General features: G+C 40.5%; 2 protein-coding genes across 9 annotated transcripts in view; one reads left to right on the top strand and one right to left on the bottom strand.

The window, feature by feature from the left end:
- Nucleotides 1-20,647, bottom strand: part of ZNHIT3 (zinc finger HIT-type containing 3) — a 92,214-nt gene that overhangs the window by 10,658 nt on the left and 60,909 nt on the right. Inside the window, exon 1 of one of the 6 annotated variants that reach the window (XM_074975011.1) lies at nt 12,168-12,238. The exons of the other annotated variants lie outside the window; for them this stretch is intronic. Within the exon in view, the coding sequence (XP_074831112.1) occupies nt 12,168-12,218 (51 nt within the window). The 5' untranslated portion in view covers nt 12,219-12,238. Of the gene's footprint in view, nt 1-12,167; nt 12,239-20,647 lie in introns of those variants that run through there. 6 annotated transcript variants of the gene reach the window in all.
- CA4 (carbonic anhydrase 4) overlaps nt 18,399-20,647 on the top strand; it is a 45,150-nt gene continuing 42,901 nt past the window's right edge. For all 3 annotated transcript variants that reach the window (XM_074975008.1, XM_074975009.1, XM_074975007.1), the window contains exon 1: nt 18,399-18,525. In XM_074975008.1, the coding sequence (XP_074831109.1) occupies nt 18,468-18,525 (58 nt within the window). In that variant the 5' untranslated portion in view covers nt 18,399-18,467. The remainder of the gene's footprint in view (nt 18,526-20,647) is intronic.

The raw sequence follows: 20,647 nt of genomic DNA, 5'->3' as shown, positions 1-20,647 counted from the left end.
AAGACTTCAAAACCAGACTCCAACTAGAGACTGCTGAATTGGAATTAATTTGCAAACTGGATACAATTAACTTAGGCTTGAATAGAGACTGGGAGTGGATGGGTCATTACACAAAGTAAAACGATTTCCCCATCTCCCCACTGTATTTTCCACTGAATGCATCCGATGAAGTGAGCTGTAGCTCACGAAAGCTTATGCTCAAATAAATTGGTTAGTCTCTAAGGTGCCACAAGTACTCCTTTTCTTTTTTAAAAATGATTAGAGGTTTGGAATGGGTCCCATATGAGGAGAGATTAAAGAGGCTAGGACTTTTCAGCTTGGAAAGGAGGAGACGAAGGGGGGATATGATAGAGGTCTATAAAATCATGAGTAGTGTGAAGAAAGTGAATAAGGAAAAGTTATTTACTTGTTCCCATAATATAAGAACTAGGGGCCACCAAATGAAATTAATGGGCAGCAGGTTTAAAACAAATAAAAGGAAGTTCTTCTTCACACAGCGCAGAGTCAACCTGTGGAACTCCTTGCCTGAGGAGGTTGTGAAGACTAGGACTATAACAGGGTTTAAAAGAGAACTAGATAAATTCATGGAGGTCACGTCCATTAATGGCTATTAGCCAGGATGGGTAAGGAATGGTGTCCCTAGTCTCTGTTTGTCAGAGGGTGGAGATGGATGGCAGGAGAGAGATCACTTGATCATTACCTGTTAGGTTCACTCCCTCTGGGGCACCTGGCATTGGCCACTGTCAGTAGACAGGATACTGGGCTGGATGGACCTTTGGTCTGACCCAGTATGGCCATTCTTATGTTAATGAATGTTAGTTACCAGAATTCATCTTACAGTCTGGGTGGCACAAAGCACAATACTCACGTGATCACTCACGAACAGCAGCCTGGTAAAGGGCAGTTTGAGTTTCGGTGCCCTTGGATTTATGATTTGCATTTGTTTTGCAGCATAAATGATCAACAGAAGTGACAGGCAGCATTGTAGGCTTATCAGCACACTGATGAGGAAAATGCAATACACACTCAGGTACCACAGTGATAAGCATATTGTAACTATCCAGAGTATTTTACTTCATATTTTCAGCACTGGATCTACAGTTCCTGTGAAACTAGAGGACCACTTGCAAATCTTGCTTCCCTTACTCACAAGTTTACAGTGCGGAATGCAGCTGCCCTCTTGTGGTGTTCCAAGCAGAACACACATTTCACACCTGTGCTCTCTCTAGCTTTCTGAATGGATCTTAAGATATTAACTCTGCCCTATAAAAGCCAACAAAGCCTGGATACAATGAACCTGGGCTATGCCGTAAGGGTCTTCTGTTTTACCAGGCTTTTACAGGGGCAGCGATGAGGAGGGGGCTGAATAACATGATGAAGTGGGGCGGAGGTCTTTATATGGATGAGTTGGAAGATCTTATTTAAGGTCAATGATCTAATATATTTCTGGGTGTATATAGTATCGACTGTATCTTAGACAGAAGGCTTTTTAAATTTGAAAAAATAAACTAATCTGGATTCCTAATTACTGTACCTTCTCCTGCTTCTTACTGTTATTACTGATGCAATATTTACACACCCTAAACCAAATCAATGCCCCATTGTGGGAGGCACTGAACACACACAGAGCAGGAGACAGTTCCTGCCGTGAAGAGTTTACAGTCTAAATAGACACAGCATGAGAGGGAAAGTAGAGGCACAGATAAGCGAAGTGACTGGTTCAAAGTCACACATCAGTGACAATGCCAGAAAGAGAACCCCAGTCTTCTAGATCCCAGCCCACATTTCCTTCAAGTTAAATCAATGTGAGTTTTGCTATTGACTTTAGTAGGAACAGCACTGTGCCTGAACAAAAGGGGCTGTAGCAGTACAAAGTTTTATTTGCAAATTGATAGGTTTGAGATTAACTTTTCTTTTTCTGGCTAGGGTCCAACTGTTTGTTATCTTGCTTTTAAAAGAATTTCAATATCTTTTACAATCACCAGCATAGATAAATGGTAAATGAAATATTCTGGTTGCTACATGTCAGCTTGCCAAGGTCAACATGGCTGTTAATGCAGCTAAGCAAAATAAATATCACACCCCAGTTTTATCTTTAAAAACAAAACCCACTAAAGGGCAGATTATAATCTCCTGATTTACAACTCAGGTTGAAATATAATTAGTGAGAAACAGCTGTTTAGATGTTGTAATTTCTGAAATACAATTAAGAATACAGTAATATTTAGAAGAAATAGAAGAGAATTTGTCCTACTTGCCCTATAGGACATCATTTATTTTAATGATTATTCATTATTGTTTACCTGGTACTGTCATTTCCTTAAAAGTAATGGATGGCTTTTAAATGCTTGCTTAAAAAAATATAAAAACACCTCCCAGATTTTCCATATTTAGCGTCACAGTCAAGATGGCTTTTGTTACCAATATCCATAAAACACTAAATTGCCAGTATGTAAATGTTGAATTTACCTACGTGTTAATTTAACTGATGCATGTTACCATCATAGTAAACTAAACTTGCTGTTTCAGACCCTCTGAATAAAAGGCTGATGATGTTTAAGGAAAATTTCACCTAAGTCTTTAGAGGTTTCAGAATAATAATTAAAAGCAAACAAACAAACAAACCAAAACCACCCAAAGCACAAACAAAAACCACCTTGAAATGTATAAAAATAAACAGCTTTGTTTTCAAAACTCCAAACCAGCAATTCAAGGACTGATTTTCAAATGATTATTTTGTTTGGTTTATGTGATGTGTGTGTTTGTTTTGTGACTATGAATCCATATTACCTTATTTTCACACACCAGACAATGTCCATTTAAGTAGACTTTTCGATCAAAAAGCTTGTGTAACAAGGATTTCTAAGTGCAGATTTCTGTATTCACAACCATACATGTAGTGCTTTAGGACTACCTCAGATCACTCAAAACTTCTATCCCAAAAATCCCCCCAAAACATTTATCCCAAAAGTTTATTTTGAACAATAAGGGGCAGAGTTGAAAAATTAGTTTTCCATTTTCTAGTCTACGTAAGGAAATATGAAAAAATAAACTATTCAAGTATCCAATTTTTGGGGGGTGGGGAACCCTCCCTCTTTTTAATTAGATGCAGATGAACAAAGTTTAATACCAGTTATAAAATGTTTGCTCTTTTTTATTTGAAAACCCCAACAATTTTCTTGGTACACGATTAACTCCATTGCAGTCTTGATATTGTAAAACTGAAGTGTGTTTTTAACTGAGGTTATAGTTCAAGTTTTAAAGTGGATGCAGTGTGAAACGTAGAAATATGAAGAAATGAAAGGGTAGAAAGTATAGGATCACAAATATTTCACAAAAAAAGACACAATTCATCTATATTTTGCAATTAAAAGGTCTACAGTAAACTACGGTGAGTGCTATGTTAATAGAAAAAGAAATAAATTTTTGCACACAAAAGTGATGATAAATAAATAGCTGAAACTAATTTTTTCCACTGTTTCTGAAAATTTTCATGTAAATGAACACAAAGTCTCCTTTAACAACATGAAACAATACAAAAAAAGGAAGTTTGGTAGTAATGCAAGCACAGCAAAAGCACATCTCCAAATGCAAAGTAAATAGTATCCATGGATTTATTTTTCTCTCTTAATGCAAAATAAATCTTATGTTTCCAATAAAGAGAGACAAATCAGGCATACACAGAACAGTCAGCAGACAAATAACTGCTACTCACAATTCCTGTGTTCAGGGTCAAGGGTTAACTGAATAATCAAGTAAAATTAAAATAATGTAAAGAAAATTGATTTAACTCACAAAACTCTTTCCTTTCAAAACAGCAGCATTGCTATTTTATCACAGCAAGACAAACAGGGGTGCATCCAGAGAAGCACCTAACAGACCATTTGTATGATTGCATTTCTATAGTCCAATGACTAAAGTAGGCTAATGTTCACAGCCAGTTTTTGCTCATTAAAAAAAGCTCCCCTTGTTTGGGTTTTTTGCTCCCACATGCACTCAGTATGAGTTTCTCCACAGATGCCAAAGTTGCAACAGGGAGCTGTCCACTTTCCCTAGTTCTGAAATTGACCCATGGTTGTAGGCCAATCTTTGGCATGCTAAAATCTGAGTGTAGCTTTGCGAGAGAGAACTATAGTCCATTTGAAGAACTACATGCATGCAGAAATAGATAGACAGACAGACAGACAGAATGTGTTATGTTAGTCATATGCAATTCCAGACTAGGTCAGATATTCCCAATGACTTGCACCCGGTTGCTGGCAGGGCACTTCAAAAACTTGAGCTTACCCCCCAATGTTTTGACTTGGAGCGTGTATATGATGGGGTTCCCTAGACAGTTCATGGTTATCATCATAGCAGTACAGTTTCGAAACACATACACACTTGGATACAGGTCAGTGGGACACAGACGGTTGGCTGCATCTAACACAACTCCTACAACGAAAGGTGCATAGGAAAACAGTGCCAGAAGCCAGATAAAGACACCAGTTCTGGCAACCTGGACTTCAGCTGATTTGTAGGTGCCACTGGCTTGTCCACACGCTCCCACTGTGAACTTCTGTTTCCTCAAGACGGCAATGATGCTAAGGTAGGTGAACAGAGGCAAAATAAAAGCCACCACACAGTTGGGGATGGTGATTAAGATGAGGTAGTCAACACAAAAGGGGCTATAGAGAGCAGAGATGTTTTCTTTGTTGTGCAAGCAGTTCCACCCCACTAGAGGTATGCAACCCAAAAAGAATGCAACTGCCCAGTTAATTAGAGCTGCAGCCAGCGACTGGTTTCTGGAAACCCTGCATCTCATCCTGAGGCTTTCTGCCACAGCCAAGTAGCGCTCAATTCCAATGCTGACTAAGTTATAGATGGTAGACAGAATAGACATAGTATAAAAGGCATAAACTATGAGGATATCTTTGGATCCAAAGATTGTGCTTTCTGGATTAGTGATGAACAGCATTGAAATCCAAAAGCCTGAAGAGCTGGTGAGGAGATCAGAAAAAGCCAAATTGCAGAAAAGAATAAAGATGGGTTTATGCAGATCCTTTGTAGACAATATGGTAATGATGACCGCACAGTTGAAGATCACAGATATTATGTTCATGATCAGTTGAGGGATACCCAGTGCAAGGACTAGATGCGAGCTCCAGATTTCAGTGCTGTTGACAGAACAGTTCAGGTATCTGCTCATGGTGGAAAATCCAATTTTAAACTGCTAAAAAACACTGCTTTGTATATCCTATATCCCATGAGAGTGAATACTACAAGATCTATTACTGCCCCCCTGCTCGGCAGTTCAAAAATTTATCTTTTTGATGGAGTTTCTGTTGCCACGATATCATCCTAATAATGGATTAAACTTCAACCCTTGGTGCATTTAAGCGCTTTGGTTATCAATTCAGGGGCATGGCTAAACCCCTTCAGGTTGCTAGGATAACCAAAGGTGGCAAACATATTCAATAAAGTATCATTCCCCTGCCTACGGCAACCTTTATCAAGCAGTAAATATTCACTGCCTACAGTGGCATTATATGATCAGATTAGTAATTATAAAGTCTCTGATGGTATAAAAAAAATAGAAACTAATGTGAATTCAGGCCCTGATTCATAGATAGATTAGACAGAGATAGATATGCTAGTATGGTAATATTTAGCAGAGCATGTCATTGGGTGGAAATTAAATGTGGAAAACAATATTTTAGCTTCACTGTCTTGAGCCCCAATCCATTAAAAACATGCTTAAAGTTAAACTTGTGAGTAGTCCCATTTATTTCAGTGGAATTCTCATGTGCTTAAAGTTAAGCATGTGCTTACATGCTTTTGCTGGCTCAGGGCCCTGGTCTTCAATTCAATTTCTTTGTAGAAAAAGATGCCAATTTATTGCCCAGCTTTCATTTCAGAGCAAATCTTAAAGCGTCTCATATCCTGGATGGTTTACAGACCTCTAGTATTATGTTCTTAACTGAAATCAGCCATTTTCTGCCTCTTTCTAGACCCGATATGAGTCAGGGCTGATAATTTCTTAATCCAGCCTCTCACACAGAATTGTGAGCTGTACTTTCATCTCAGAATGATTCTCAAGGGGTTACACCTACCAGAAATGCTACTAACCATTAAAGCTTCCATACAACACAGCATCCCCTGAGTTAAAATTAAAAATTGTTTTATGCACAAAAATACATATAGTTCATGTGTGCCTAATACATTACATAGGGAATACATCGGAATTTCTAACAGCAATTTGATAGACAGAACCAACAATCTAGTAGCTAAATGCCTGTTGTTCTCACAGTTGCAATTGGTCTGAACAGTAGCTGTTCAAATTTTCTAAGCACAGTACAGACATGGTAAGACAATAGATCCCCAAGCCTGCAATCAAACCCCTTTGCAATGTCCCAGAGGGGCTTCATGCAGGTGAAAGGGTCTGCCCAAACAGAGCCAATTACAGAACTGAAACCTATATTTACAGAAACATCATTTTCAGGCAGGACATTCAAAAATGCTTCATGACCAATAGCTAAATATAAGGGCCTGAGTCTCCTCTCTTTTACAATGTTGTAAATCATGAACACTTCCTACTGTTTTCTTTTTAAGTTAAAACATATACTGAATAAGAGGGTCTAGTCTTTTCGCAGGATTTTCAAAAGCATCCAAGCAGGTTAGGCACCTAACTCTTAATGAAATCAATGGAAGTTAAGCACGTAAGCTACTTAGGTGCTTTGAAATCCCATCATATGTATTTATCTAGTCCTGATACACATTTGTAGAAGGCAAATGACAAGCATCTGTATTTGTATATATTCATTATGGGCTATTCCATGTGGTACCAGTATAATTAATGACTACTTTCTGATCTATTTTTTTTAAAAAGCTATATGAGTTTCAAGAACCAGGTTTAAAGTGCTTCAGCCTAGTTGGAAAAAGGCTGGTGTTGGAACGTACATTATAAAAACGCATGTTAGACAGTAGAGGTCACTGTTGTTATAAAGAATGTTCTACCGCTATATACATTGTGAGTGGAAAAAATGAAGAAATTGGGACAGTATCAGAGCTCTCTGGGAGTACCACAAAAGGGCAAATATTCACATAATCCTCCCTTAGAAAGTTTTTGCTGAGTCTGATGGCTTTCTTTTCTTTTTTTACATCATGTCAGCCAATGCAAACAGTGAATCAATATGTGAATTTGCATTGGTTCACAAACACAGGTACTTTTTTATACCCAAACAGCTGCTTTTGGTCCATAAATTATATCTTTTTTTTATATACAGCCCTCTCTTTTTATCACAAGAAAACCTTCTGGACAGAGGACCTGCTGAAATATTTATGCTGTTATTTGGCTGTCCAAAATGAGGACCCACTGGTGCAAGTTTCCTGTGAGCAAAATAACCAAATTGGGTTATACCGAAAAGTTTATAGAACAGAATAATTACAGAATAATTTTAAATCAGCTGATGATGCACCAAGTCATGAGTCTGCATTATTATTCTATAATCATAGGATTAATTTTTATTCAAAATAAGCATCTATTACAGTGAAATGGTAATGTCGCTACACTGTAACTCCAACAGCGGTTTTGGACTTGATGCAGGAATTCCTAGCATCGGTGAATTTCTATGGACTATGTTATATGGGAGGTCAGAGACTAGATTATCAAAATTGTCCCTTCTGTCCTTAAAATCTATGAACCTGTGAATCACAATAGTTCTGCCAGCATTTTACAACATTCAGCAAACCGGAAACCCAAGGTAAGAAATCCATATGAAAATGCTGGATGGACATGAAAAGGAAACCAAAATAATCCCACTTTATATTAAGGATGCCTTTATAAAGTTGATAAAGGCTTAATAAGTGTTGTAAGCATGTTACAAATGTAAATACTATGCATTATAGAGGGTTATAAGAACATCAGCCAAGGTGTTATGAATGGCTATAAGCAAACTATCGACCTGTTTGACTCTACAACAGTTGATCAACCCTTTATGAAAAAAAAAAATCTATTCATGCTATATTAACCCTTTATAAACATACTCAGTGCAAAGTGTGACCAACAAAAAGTTGTGTGTTAATGCTTGTCTATACACTCTTGTTTGTCCTCTTACGACTTCATCGTCCAAGCAGTTGGCATGTTGTTTTGCTGTGTCCTCTTTTACTATCTCTGCCACTATCACTACCTCCCTGGCAATACCGCAAGGGGCAGCAGTTCCTGTCAGCATCTAGCTAGATCCACTGCATCCACTGATGTACAAGTCAAACAAAAGGGGAGAATAGTGGGACCAGCAACAGTAAAGTTATTAAGGGTAAATTTTTCAAAAGCACCTAAGTTCAATGGAACTGAGGCTCCAAAGTGAAGCTAACACTTTTGAAAACGTTACCTTAAGTCTCTTGGGAATCTAGTGTTCTGGGGTGAAATATCATGTGAAGTGATAGCCTAATTAAAGAGTAATATCAAACAGAGCATAAATAGCTTCTTTGTGAAAAGCTCAGGGATCTTCTTAATTCTCTATTGGATTTGCCAAATAAAATTTTAAAAATCCATCCGATATTATTAGATTAAAGGAGATATTAGTGAAGTAGTAGAGAGTGCTGATTTATTATGCGTTTATGTAGAGGAAGCCAGACTTCTATCTTTTCAGCTTTTTGCAAGAGAGTTTTGAACTTTCAAAAATATATATAAGGAATGGTTTAAAGCTGAGAATGAAAGCTATGCTAGATTGGGGACCACCTACTCTGCCAGAGCTGAACATCTCTCCTGGGCCTCCCCATGAGCGAACAGTGTTACACTGTTGCAAAAAAAGTGATCATCATTCTGGGATGTATTAGTAGGAGTGTTGTAAGCAAGACACGAGAAGTAATTCTTCTGCTCTGCTCGGTGCTGATTATGCCTCAACTGGAGTACTGTGTCCAGGAAAGAAGTGGACAAATTGGAGAAAGTCCAGAGAAGAGCAACAAAAATGATTAAAGGTCTAGAAAACATGAGCTATGAAGGAAGATTCAAGAAACTGGGTTTGTTTAGTCTGGAAAAGAGAAGACTGAGAGGGGACATGGTAATAGTTTTCAAATACATAAAAGGTTGTTACAAGGAGGAGGGAGAAAAAATGTTCTTCTTAACCTCTGAGGATAGGACAAGAAGCAATGGCCTTAAATTACAGCAAGGGCAGTTTAGGTTGGACATCAGGAAAAACTTCCTAACTGTCAGGGTGGTTAAGCACTGGAATAAATTGCCCAGGGAGGTTGTGGAATCTCCATCATTGGAGATTGTAAAGAGCAGGTTAGACGTACACCTTCTCAGGGATGGTCTAGATAATACTTAGTCCTGCCACGAGTGCAGGGGACTGGACTAGATGACCTTTCGAGGTCCCTTCCAATCCTATGATTACCAGAGCATCTGGTGATCTTTATTTAGTGTCACAACACCTCTGAGAAATAGGGAAGTACTACTGTCCTCATTTTACAGATGAGTTACTAAAGCACAGAAAGACTAAGTGATTTACTTAAGGTCACAGGGGAAGTCTGTAGCACAGCAGGGAATTGAACCTAGGTCACTGAAGTCCCAGGCTAGGGTCCTAACCATTAGAACATCCTTCCTTCCATCTTCCCTTGGCCAGAAGCTCAACAGGTTCAGATGTGTACCTGTTACCAGAAAGTAACTGATTTATATCTAGCTGTTTGATACTTACTGATGAAAAGCACTATATAAGAGGTAGGTATTATTATATTATATAGTGTGAAAACAAATGCCAAGTAATAACAATATTTTGCTCTTCTGTATCACCTTTCCCCCCAGGATATCAGAGTGCTTTATAAACATTAATTAAGCTTCCTGTTACCTCTGTGGGGCAGGCAAGTATTAGTGTACTCATTTTACCGATAAAGTGAGACACAGAAATTTGGAGAGGCATGTTTTTTTTAAAATGTCCACTACTAGTGGGTGCCCCAGTTCTTGAGTGCCAGCCTGAAACAATTAGGGTCCGATTTCAGACATGCTGATCCCTTGGTGTTCAGCTGGAGTTGTGGGTTGTCTGCACCTCTGAAAAATCAGGTCCTAGTTGTCCCACACCAAGTCAATTTCCAAACAGGGAGTAGAACCCAGAAGCCGTGACACTCAGCCCCCACACGATAACCATTAAACAACGCCATCTCTTATGAGCACTATAAAAGAAAAAATTGTCTTGAGGTCCGTTAGGTTTTCAAGTGAATCATTAGCCTAATTTAAAAATATTATTTGAATTTTTAAAATGGGAAAGAGTTTGCTGATATATTTAATTTCCAAATTTTGTTGTGGCAAGACAAGAAAAAAATACAGGTCAGGCCTTTGGATCAGGCCTCTCTCTCGCTAGCTCTCTTCTAAATCTAAGAATTTATTTATATTACAGGAGCACTCAGAGGCCCCAGTCAGGCTGAACCATCATTGTGCTGGGTGCTGTATAAACCCACCAAAAAAAAAAAAGGTCAGTCCCCACCCCAAAGACTTTGCAGTCTAATTCGAAACATGAGACAACAGATGGGTCATAGCCTGCAATAGAGGTCATTGGCAGGAGGTGAAAGACCAGGACAGTGGTTCTAGGAACACATGGTTACTTGGACTAGCTATGTGCATAATTTGCAGCTTTCAGTCTTTTTTTAAATGAGACTGAATTGATCTCTAACAGGCCACTTGCCCAGCCATCAGTCAACCTGCTGATTGCTTTGTTTTAAATGCCATATTTTATGTTGCAGGAATATACTGTACCATGCAGAAGATATATGGCACCAGAAAGATCATCTTGTGACTTTAACCATTCTTACGGTCAGCAAACTGATATAAAGAGATAGGAAATTACGGCCTTTTTATTACCGATAGACCAGAGCTCAGGAATGCTTGCAGGAAGTTTGCAGACAAAAAACAGTCCCAATAAACTACAATTTTTTTAGCTACACAAATGAGAATGTAAAGTAGCACGTTTATGGGTGCAAGAGGTCACTTTCCAACATCAAACCCTTTAGGTCCATAGTGTCACATGACTTTTAAGTGCTACATTCTGGTATACATTAGCTTAGGCGTTAGAATATTGAGCCACCCAGCGCTGAATAATTTAACGAGAGTCCTTCAGTCTTGGTCTTACATTGAAACATTCACTTTGAAACTGTGACACCCAACCGTGGAAGGCCCAATACTCTCAAAATGCCCAGTGGCACCAAGAGAGAGCTTGGACTATAGAGTTTTGAACAGCATGTCACTGGGGTCAAGCTTGCAGGAAGTGTGCAATGGAGCTAAGCATGCTCACTTTCCCCCTGAAGACACCCCCTTTTCTCTCTGTGCAGATGGAAGTGCAGGGCACACGCACAACTAGCCTCTCACACCTCGTATGGAAGCGCCTCGGGGCAGGGATCATCATATATCAGTACAGTGTCAAGCATAATGTTATTCAGTCTCAGTTGTGGCCTTTACGTGCTGCTGTAATACAAATAATGAGTGACAGTAATACTATCTGCCAGGATCTGGGTAGAATCGCACCTAGGCGGGCTTCCTGAGAGGGGTCCACTTTATGGGAAAGTCATGCACAGTTTTGTCCATATACATTAGCACAAGGCATGTCAGAATTTGTCCTATGAGGGATATCATGCATCCTGGGTTTTGTGTTGAAACCAAAAAGCAGTTTGTAAAATATCTAAGACAAATTCTGCAAGTCCTTACTCAGGCAAAACTTCTACTGACACCAATGGGAGACATGCCTATCTGAAGACTGCAGAATTTCACCGTGATTTTAAATAAATGCGCAAAAACTGTTCCTGAAGTTATAGGAGAAGATGCAGCACTGCAATGTGATGAGTAAGACAATATTTTGTGTCTCTGTTGCACCTCACATCACCCAGTGTTATCCCTCCAGTCGTTTATGCTTATTTTACATATAGGGAAAGTGAAGCACTGAGAGGTTAAGTGATTTGCCCATGGAAACACAGGAAGGCAGTGGTAGGAATAGGAACACAACCCAGGTCTGGCTCACCATTTTATGCTTGAGCCCCAAGACCTTTCTTGCTATGAAATTCCACAGGCCCAACATACAATAACTATTTTTTCCAACCATCCCCTCATTCTATTAAAAATATTTTTTAACAAACTGTGGACAGCAAATATCCTGTCCCAAATTATGAAAGGCAAAGAGCAGGCTGGGTCTTAAGGAAGAACATACCATTCCTGCTTGCCATGACCTCCAGCACGGTTTTGACACAAGAATACACATCTACTCAGCATTTCAATCTAGATCCAGCAGGCCTGCAAAGAAGGAATATTCAGCAAAGGGGGTAGTAAAAACAAGGAGCCTATTTACCCAATTTTTGTTTTAATTAATGTGGATTAAAGCCTTCCTCTTTGGATAGGAAGACAAGAGTCGAGTGTATAATCTCTTTCCAACATTTTTGCTGGGACTCTTTCAAAACAGAAGGTTTTGCCCCTCCCCCATCCCGTCCCACTCTAGAATTTCTGTGTCCTAATTTTTCAGTTAACTGAAAATGTTCTAGCCATAAATGTGTGGCCCTCAGCAGGAATTTGAATCCAAGATGATCAGGCTTTAATGTCTCAGGTCATTGTTCAGCAGCCCGTTAACAGAACTACATTAGCTACAAGCCACAGATGGAGAAGCAAAAGAAGGAAGTGAAAACCTTCCACAGCCAAAGTAGCACATGACCCAAGGCTATACTAATCTAGTTCTCAGATGTAACATTTTCTAAATGTGCCTAAGTTACTTAGGAGTGTAAGTTCCATTTTTAAAAGTTATGTAGGCATGCATGAGCTTGTCTATACATGGAATTATTCCTGATTAACTCTACCGATTAACCCAGTGGATTAAGATGAACAGGAACCAAGTACTCTTGTTCCAGAATAGGAGTGTCCACACACAGAGCTAACTGGGGATAACTCCATGTGTAGAAAAACCCTTCATCTGACTGAAAGTTAGGATGATTTAGGGCCACATTTAAAATGATATTTTAGGCACCTAAAGACACAGATAGGTGAGATTTTCAAAAGCAACTGTGTGAATTAGGTGCCTGATTTCCATTGACTTTCAGTGGGAGTTAGGTGTCTAAATTGTACGAGCAGTTTTGTAATTCCCTCTAGACACCTATCAGCATTGTTAGTCATTGTTAGACTAAGGGCCAGATTGACAGCCACTTTTGAAAAATGGTACTTAAGCTCCTAGGTCACTTAGGCACATCTGAAAATTCTACCCCAAGTCTGACTAGATCAAGGGCCCAATCTTGTAAAGTTCCCACAGATTTCAATGCGAGACAATTTACAGAGCCAAAGACTCCTCCTGAAAATCTTCTCCGGGCTCTGCACATCCACTAAAATGGCCTTGGCAGGCCCTGTGAATAAACTCCTTTTTCCTTTTCATCTCCTGGACATGGACAGCCTTAAAAGGAAAAAAAACAAAACAAAACAAAAAAAAACATTTTCTGGAATATTACAGTTTGCAATTATTATACTACCTGCACTCGATAAATAATAGTAATTATTATAACTGACAAGAATCACACTTATACTTCATCAAGAATTTTCCAAAAATAGATTTAGAGATCAAGAGAAGGAAAACTTAAAATTTATCTATCTAATCTAGGTACTTATATGACTTCCATTACTGCTATATCAGAGCATCTCAAAATCTTGCACATAGCTTTCACATATCTTCATGGCATCCCTGTAAGGGAAGGAAGTACTATTATTCCCATTTTTGAGATAGGGAACTGAGGCACAGAGAGACTAAAGCTCAAACTTTTAAAGGTATTTAGGCATGGTACAGCCTGTACAATTCACCCAGATGCAGGGCTGTAATTTTTAACCTGCATAGAATTTATGAGGTTGTCTAAAAAGAGAAAGACATTGATGTATACAGCACTGAAAAAGGGAACTTGCGTGTCATGCAGCGAAGTCCCCTACCTATCATTTAATTCTAAAGAAGACAATGCTTCCTGTATTTGCAGTCATAAACCCATCTGTCTCAACATTCCTGCTTTTTGCAACTTGTGCCTGAACCAAAATACCCACGTTCAGACTAGAGGTAAGTTTGGCACAAGGGACTGGTCTTGCAATAGAAGCAGTGTAACAAATCCATGTACTGTAAAAGGCCAACACAATGCCTAGATAAACCACCTGCACACACCTGAGGGCTAGGAGTAGAAGCCTTGTCCTTTAGTTTAAAAAAAAAAACAAAAAACACAGGCCTCTAACACCTGAGCTAAAGGAGAAGTTTTCTGTTACAGCTCTCATTACCTATGAGACGGAAACATCACACACTCATACACACACAGTCATGCCGTAGACCAGAACGACTGCATGGAGATGGGTACAGAGTCACAACAGTTGATGGTAAAGACTTACTGGAGCACATAATGCTGCATATAGTTCTCAGATATAACACAAAACAGATATTAAGCAGGTAACACAAGAACTGAGCCAAAAGGCTCAAGAAGCCCTGCAAATCTCTCTGGATGCCCCACCTACAATGATCTGTTACTGGGATAAGTTCCCCACACCACAGTGAAAAGGGCTCTGCTGTTAATGTTCATCACCCGTTCAAATCCAGCAGAGGCTCGTAGTGAATCAAACTGGTTCGGTGGTTAACGGGTCTTAGTTCTGTTCTTGGAGAAGGTATGTCCATAGTGCAAAAGCAAGCTCCAAAACTGGCACATCTGTTGGCCATCTAAGATTGCGAGGACAGGGTTAAGGTGCAGCCATGGGGCTGTGTGGCCTTTTACTGCCACCACCTATGCTGTACCCGTGTCTGTAGACAGAGGACTTCAGTCTCTAGGGAAGTCAATTTGGCACATTCCACCAGCACTAAAAATTCACTTTTCTTAAAAAATAAACGATCAGACAAACAACCCCCCGACCAAGTTCATGAGCAAATTTGGAAAGGTCTTGTTTCAAACCAGCAAGGGGACACTCTACCAGCATCACCTTTCAGCAGATTAATGCACTGTCTGGAGGGAACTGTTTGCCAGCCTTCCTCACCCCAGAACGAGCACTGTGGCTGCAGCAGCATGGCAGAGCAGACTTGCTGGGAAGGATCAGAGCTAACTCAATGGAGAGAGAAGATGCCTTGGGAGCTTGGATCTCTCCAGGTTTTCCTGCACCTCCTGGTAGGGATATTCCAGCTTTCCCAGCCAGTAGGCAGAAAACCTTCACATAGTGTAATCAGGAGCAACCCCACATGTTCTCTCATTCTTGAGGGCGGGTTTTCCAACTGGAGAGTCCCTAGTTGATCAAGGGTTAATCCTCCAGCATTCTTAGTCCCTCTAAATGCCCCCAGCCTCCCCAGATGGACTCATGTCACTCTCCTGCTCTCTGATCTCCACCCGAAGTGAGACAGGTGCTGACCAAAGCAGGTAGCTGACTGGAGGCAATACACTGAGCACAGTGCCTGCTGCCCGCTACTCTGCCTCTGTTCCATCTGGTGTCCCCCCCTGCCCCCCAGCCATGGTACTCTGATCCAAAGGATCCTGCTTTAATCCTCCCTTGGCTGCTTTCCTCAGATATCCAAGAGGCCTCCAGCCATTCATCTGGAGAGGATGCAAACTGCTTTTACTTCCTGTCTCCAGGCTTCTGCCGAAACAGACTGGCTTAGTCATATGCAAACAGTCCTCAGGAACGTTACAAAAAGCATCACATCAATTCTTGCAGCACATCCTTTGAAGCATTGTGGGGAGTGGCTGGCGAAGGTCAGATCTCTTGGAGGCCAGGATCCAGGCCCCGGCAGGAGATCCCCAGAATTCTTTGCTGCTGAGCGCCAAGCATGATGGCATACCTTTTAGGATGCTTGCTGCTCAGGTTACCAGGCAATACAAGGTTTACCTCTGTCTTGTAGGGGTTCACAAGAGTGTGGAAGGGCTAGTCTGGACTGGGAGAACTTAAAATGTTTTCTGAGGCCAGGGTTTGGGGTAAGGAGAATCTCTGCAGAGAGAGACCACAAAGTGTGGGGGGATCCCACTGTTCTGAATGTCCCCAGTTCTTAGCCCACCCATGGCCAAGGAAACCACTGCAAAATATTCTGCGGAGGAACAGCTATGGAAGGGGATGAATGGCCTTGGGGTTAAAGGTCAGGAGACCTGGATTCATTTTCCAACTCAGCCACAGACTTCTTGTGTGACACTGGATAAGACACTGAGTCTCTCTATGCCTAAATTCCCCCATCACAATACTTCATTTCTCCTACCTATCTTCTCTATTTAGACTGTAAGCTCTACGGGGCAGGGACTATATGTATGTACAGCACCTAGCACAAAACGGGGCCTCTAAGAGTACATCTACACTGCAACTAGGAGCAAGGGTCCCAGCCCAGGTAGACAGACTTGTGCTTGCTTAGCTGGAGCTAGCACACTAAAAGCCCACCCAACTTCCTGGGTCTGAACCTGGGTGGCTAGCTTGTCTCTCCACCGGACCCATGATGTCCACACTGCTATTGTTAGCAACGCTAGCTCAAGCTGATCTAGTGTGAGCCCGTCTACCTGTGTTGGGAAGCTCGCTCCCTGCTGCAGGGTATACATACCCTAAGCATTACTGTAATGTAAATTAAATAATAACGAGAGGATGAACATGGGTATACAGGAGAGAAAAAAAAAGTCCGAATTAAAGGCCAAAGTTTCTCAACCTGATTCTTTGGTCCTAAATAAGGATGACGTATATGAAGTGTGGAATTAAGCTCTTGGCTTTCAGGGAATGCAACCAGACCAGTGGGAGGAAATTGTTCTGGAGGAGCCACCGCCCTCTTCCCCGCCGAAGACCTTATTTTTGCATCTAGCACAACTGAAAAGAGCTCGAACAAACTTTGGTGCACAACCTTCAAGGCCTCCGCTTGACACCGACCCATTCCCTCCCTCCCTCCACCGCTGACTACGTGCTTAGCTTGGAAAACTCCACAGAGGCTGCCAAATTAGGAAGTTCTAAACTCCAACAACCCCCCACCCCAACCCCTTTGTTATTGTCACTGCAGTAACAATTCAGCTCAGCACCAGGTGCTAGGTTCATTATTGTCCGTTCATGTTTCTAAATCTAACCAATCCAGGATGGAAAAATAGCAACCCTTCATTGTTACAACTTTATTTATAGTCCTCATCTCTTGGGGGAAAAACAAAGGCCAGCGCATCACAGATCAGCTGGGAGATATTAAATTGTTATTATTGGCCCCAAACCTTATTCAGGAAAGACACCAACTGAAAGCAAAGGGAGATCTGCCCAAGTACAGACTAAGGAGAGTCTGCAGGATCTGGCTCATTATTGTTGTTTACTATGTACCTGCACACAGAGGATCCCTGCACCAGGGGCTTCCAGTGTAAAGGCTCCGTTCATACGAGGTGATGCTGGGTCAAGTAATTGCACTGGGAGGTGCATGGGGAGAAATTATTGCAGACCTTTACTGGGTAACCCTTACCTTTCCCTTCAAACCAGCTCAGTTCTGATGGATGGCACTTTAAGAGTCAGAGCCCCAGCATACTCATCTCCAGCTGCTCCCTATACTTCTGTTTGATGGAGCAAGCAGCAGGCAGACAACTACGACTCTTCTCCTTCTATCCAAGCCAGGACGTACAGTGCACTAACATGGCCACAGGAAGGATCTTCTCTCCTTTACCCCTTTATTTTCATGCATGGCTGGGTCATAATCTGGCCCTAACTCAGATGCATACAATACAGTTTGAACAGATACACTGTATGAAAGGAAATGCCGCTTGCTAGTAGACTTGTTCATCACACCTCTACTGGCAGAGCATAAAGCCTGTCTGTGAATCAGGCACCTTGAATCAGTGCACTCCATTACAGGGATGAGGCAGTATAAGAACCTGCATTGCATGGCACAGCACAGCAATCAGAAGAGTTGTGTCACTTTTTTATAGTTAAAGGAGCATTGGATGAAAGTTTCGCTCTCATTTAACTGTAGCAAGTTAAAACTATACACACACATAAGGTGCCTGGCAAAATGCATGAAAGCCATATGGCACTTGATAAAACATTGACTGTAATTGCACAAAGAGATCCTGCTTTCTCAGTCTCTAACCCTGCTACAAGTCCGAGTAGCTTCTTATTTTTACAAAGCACTGACCATAATGGACATACTCTCACTTAATCTGAAGGTCATGTGCACTATCAGAGAAGCTGCTATTTTTCAGTGGATAGAAATGAAACACTAAACTAATCGGCTACAAGATATCTGCCCAGTCAGTAAAATATCTGTCATTTAGCCCCAGACACTTATTTAGTGCTGGAAAATCTCACCCCTTCTACAATTCCAGTTTTGGGAGAAATTAATAAATTAAATCAAATCAGGAGTAGGGTATACCTGGAGAAATTAGAAAGGGGAGGAGTTCACCTTCCTGACTACGGCTATCAGGACTGACCACGACTACTTACTCCTGTATAAAAACTCCCAGAGCAGAAATATGATCACATACTAATTGATTCTAGCCTCCTCACTCATCTTATCTAGAATAAGAGATAGATAATGGAATTGATTTTCCTTGTTCTGCTCTCTCTGCACACTGCCAAGACAGCAACAGAAGGTAAGAAGACCATGCTGTTCTTCCCACCCCGGGTATCAAGGTTATTCATATTTGATTATTTGAATTTTGAATACCACTGAATTCTGTTCAAACTCTTTAATCCTTCTATATGATAAATCTGAGGTATTTGTTTGTTTGTTTCTCTCTCAGGTCATTTATGGGTTGGTATCACAAGTGGATTTATTCTGACTGTTTTATTTTACCTTTATGGTTATAGTATTTTTTCACCCCAAGAAAATCCATCAGGTTTTACTTTACCTCTATATGTAATTATAAATGTAAAAGATTCCGTAAAAATGTATTTTCTTTGCCTATGTACTATGCTGATTTAAATGGCATACAACTATAGGTAGCCTAATTATTTTATTTTTCTTCTAATAATGCTAAGAAATAATGTAAGAAATGAAAGAATTCAGGTTCTTTGTCTTATGCTACTTTAGCCTGATAGAGCCATATATTTGTTTAAAAATTAACAGACATTTATAGTTCTCTTTCTTTCTTTAATTAAATTTTTGCTATCCACTGATGATGACTGTGTTAATACCAGATAATGATCTATCATCAGCACTGCAAAAATTTCAGATGGCTTTTGTATGCTAATATTGGATCAGGAATGCAGTACTATTCAATAATATCCTTCCCCATGTAAATATCAAAGTTAAAAATAAACACAACAGTCCTTAGGTAGGGATGAAGGCTCTGAGAGTTTTTGTCCTAAAAAGGAGCAGGCTGCATCATTAAGAAAAAAGATTCAGTATTATCAGATGCATCTAATGTATTGCTGCCCTGTGTCTGAGAGTTTGTGAAAGGGATCAGAGTAGCAGCCGTGTTAGTCTGTATTCACAAAAAGAACAGGAGTACTTGTGGCACCTTAGAGACTAACCAATTTATTTGAGCATAAGCTTTCGTGAGCTACAGCTCACTTCATCGGATGCATCCGATGCTGTAGCTCACGAAAGCTCATGCTCAGATAAATTGGTTAGTCTCTAAGGTGCCACAAGTCCTCCTTTTCTTTTTGTGAAAGAGATGCAGCTTTCAACAAGATAACCCATCTCAAGATCCATTGGCAAAAGTAGCTGAAAGCAGCAAACGTTGAACGTGACGAGGACAGTGTTAAAACCTGAACAGAACGCTACTGAAACGGAGGCGTTTAACCCCAGCGAGGGGTTTTTTAATTCTCCAAATCAACAATCCAGTAATTTACCCTTTTCCACATCCATCCTTTGAGAATGACATTGCAATACAGTTGCAGCTGCTCAATCTGACCGGTGTGGCTCTTCTGTCACTTAAGGCTTCCAATATATAAACCTCCCCATCCACATCTAGTACAGATGCACATGCACAACAAGCCTCTGCTTTTCAAAGTATTCAGCAACTAATATCTCTCCCACTTGGTTCAAAGCCCACAGCTACTAACACACATCTCTCTGACTGCACTCTTGGTGGGCTGTTTTTACAAAAGAGGTTTGTGCTTTTAAATAAGAGACAACCTATAACAGTTTGCTGTATTCACAAGACAGAGCTTAAGTTACTAGGGCTCTGTTTATACTTTTAGGGGGTCTCCCTAAACATGAGTGATCAGAGCTGAATTAAAAGCAGGTTTGATGGGACCATAGCTTGGGGACCTCAAGTTGTAGGAAGCCTTGACCTTTGGTAAGAGAATAATATCACCACCACCAAGCTCTTCTCATGCATATATCTTAAAGTGCTTTATAGAGTAGGTACATTAAGTATTTATTATCCCCATTTTATCAATGGGAAAACTGAGGCACAGAACTGAAGCAACTTTCCCTAGGTCAACCAGAAGCCAGGAGCAGATACAAGAATAAAACGCAGAAGTCCTAAGTCTCTGGCAAACATCCTAACCTGGGCCATGTTGTCTCTCAGTAGGGTAGCATCTCATGAAACATCAGAAATAATTTAATGATGTTAATCGGCTCCTACATATCTATCATTATTCCATCATCAACAGCAGCATAATGTGCCCCCAAAGCATCCCATTTCAGTGCCTCCTGGGGATCACTGGTAGGGACAAGACTGAACATGACAGATCCATGTGAGATCTGGGCAGCTCCAACAGAGACATTCAAACCTTTTGAGAGAAGATTGTTTAAAACCATCT

Source organism: Natator depressus, chromosome 17 (assembly GCF_965152275.1).
Source record: "Natator depressus isolate rNatDep1 chromosome 17, rNatDep2.hap1, whole genome shotgun sequence".
NCBI lineage: Eukaryota > Metazoa > Chordata > Testudines > Cheloniidae > Natator > Natator depressus.
The sequence above is the reverse complement of the archived record's forward strand: the minus strand, read 5'-3'. Positions and strand labels throughout refer to the sequence as shown.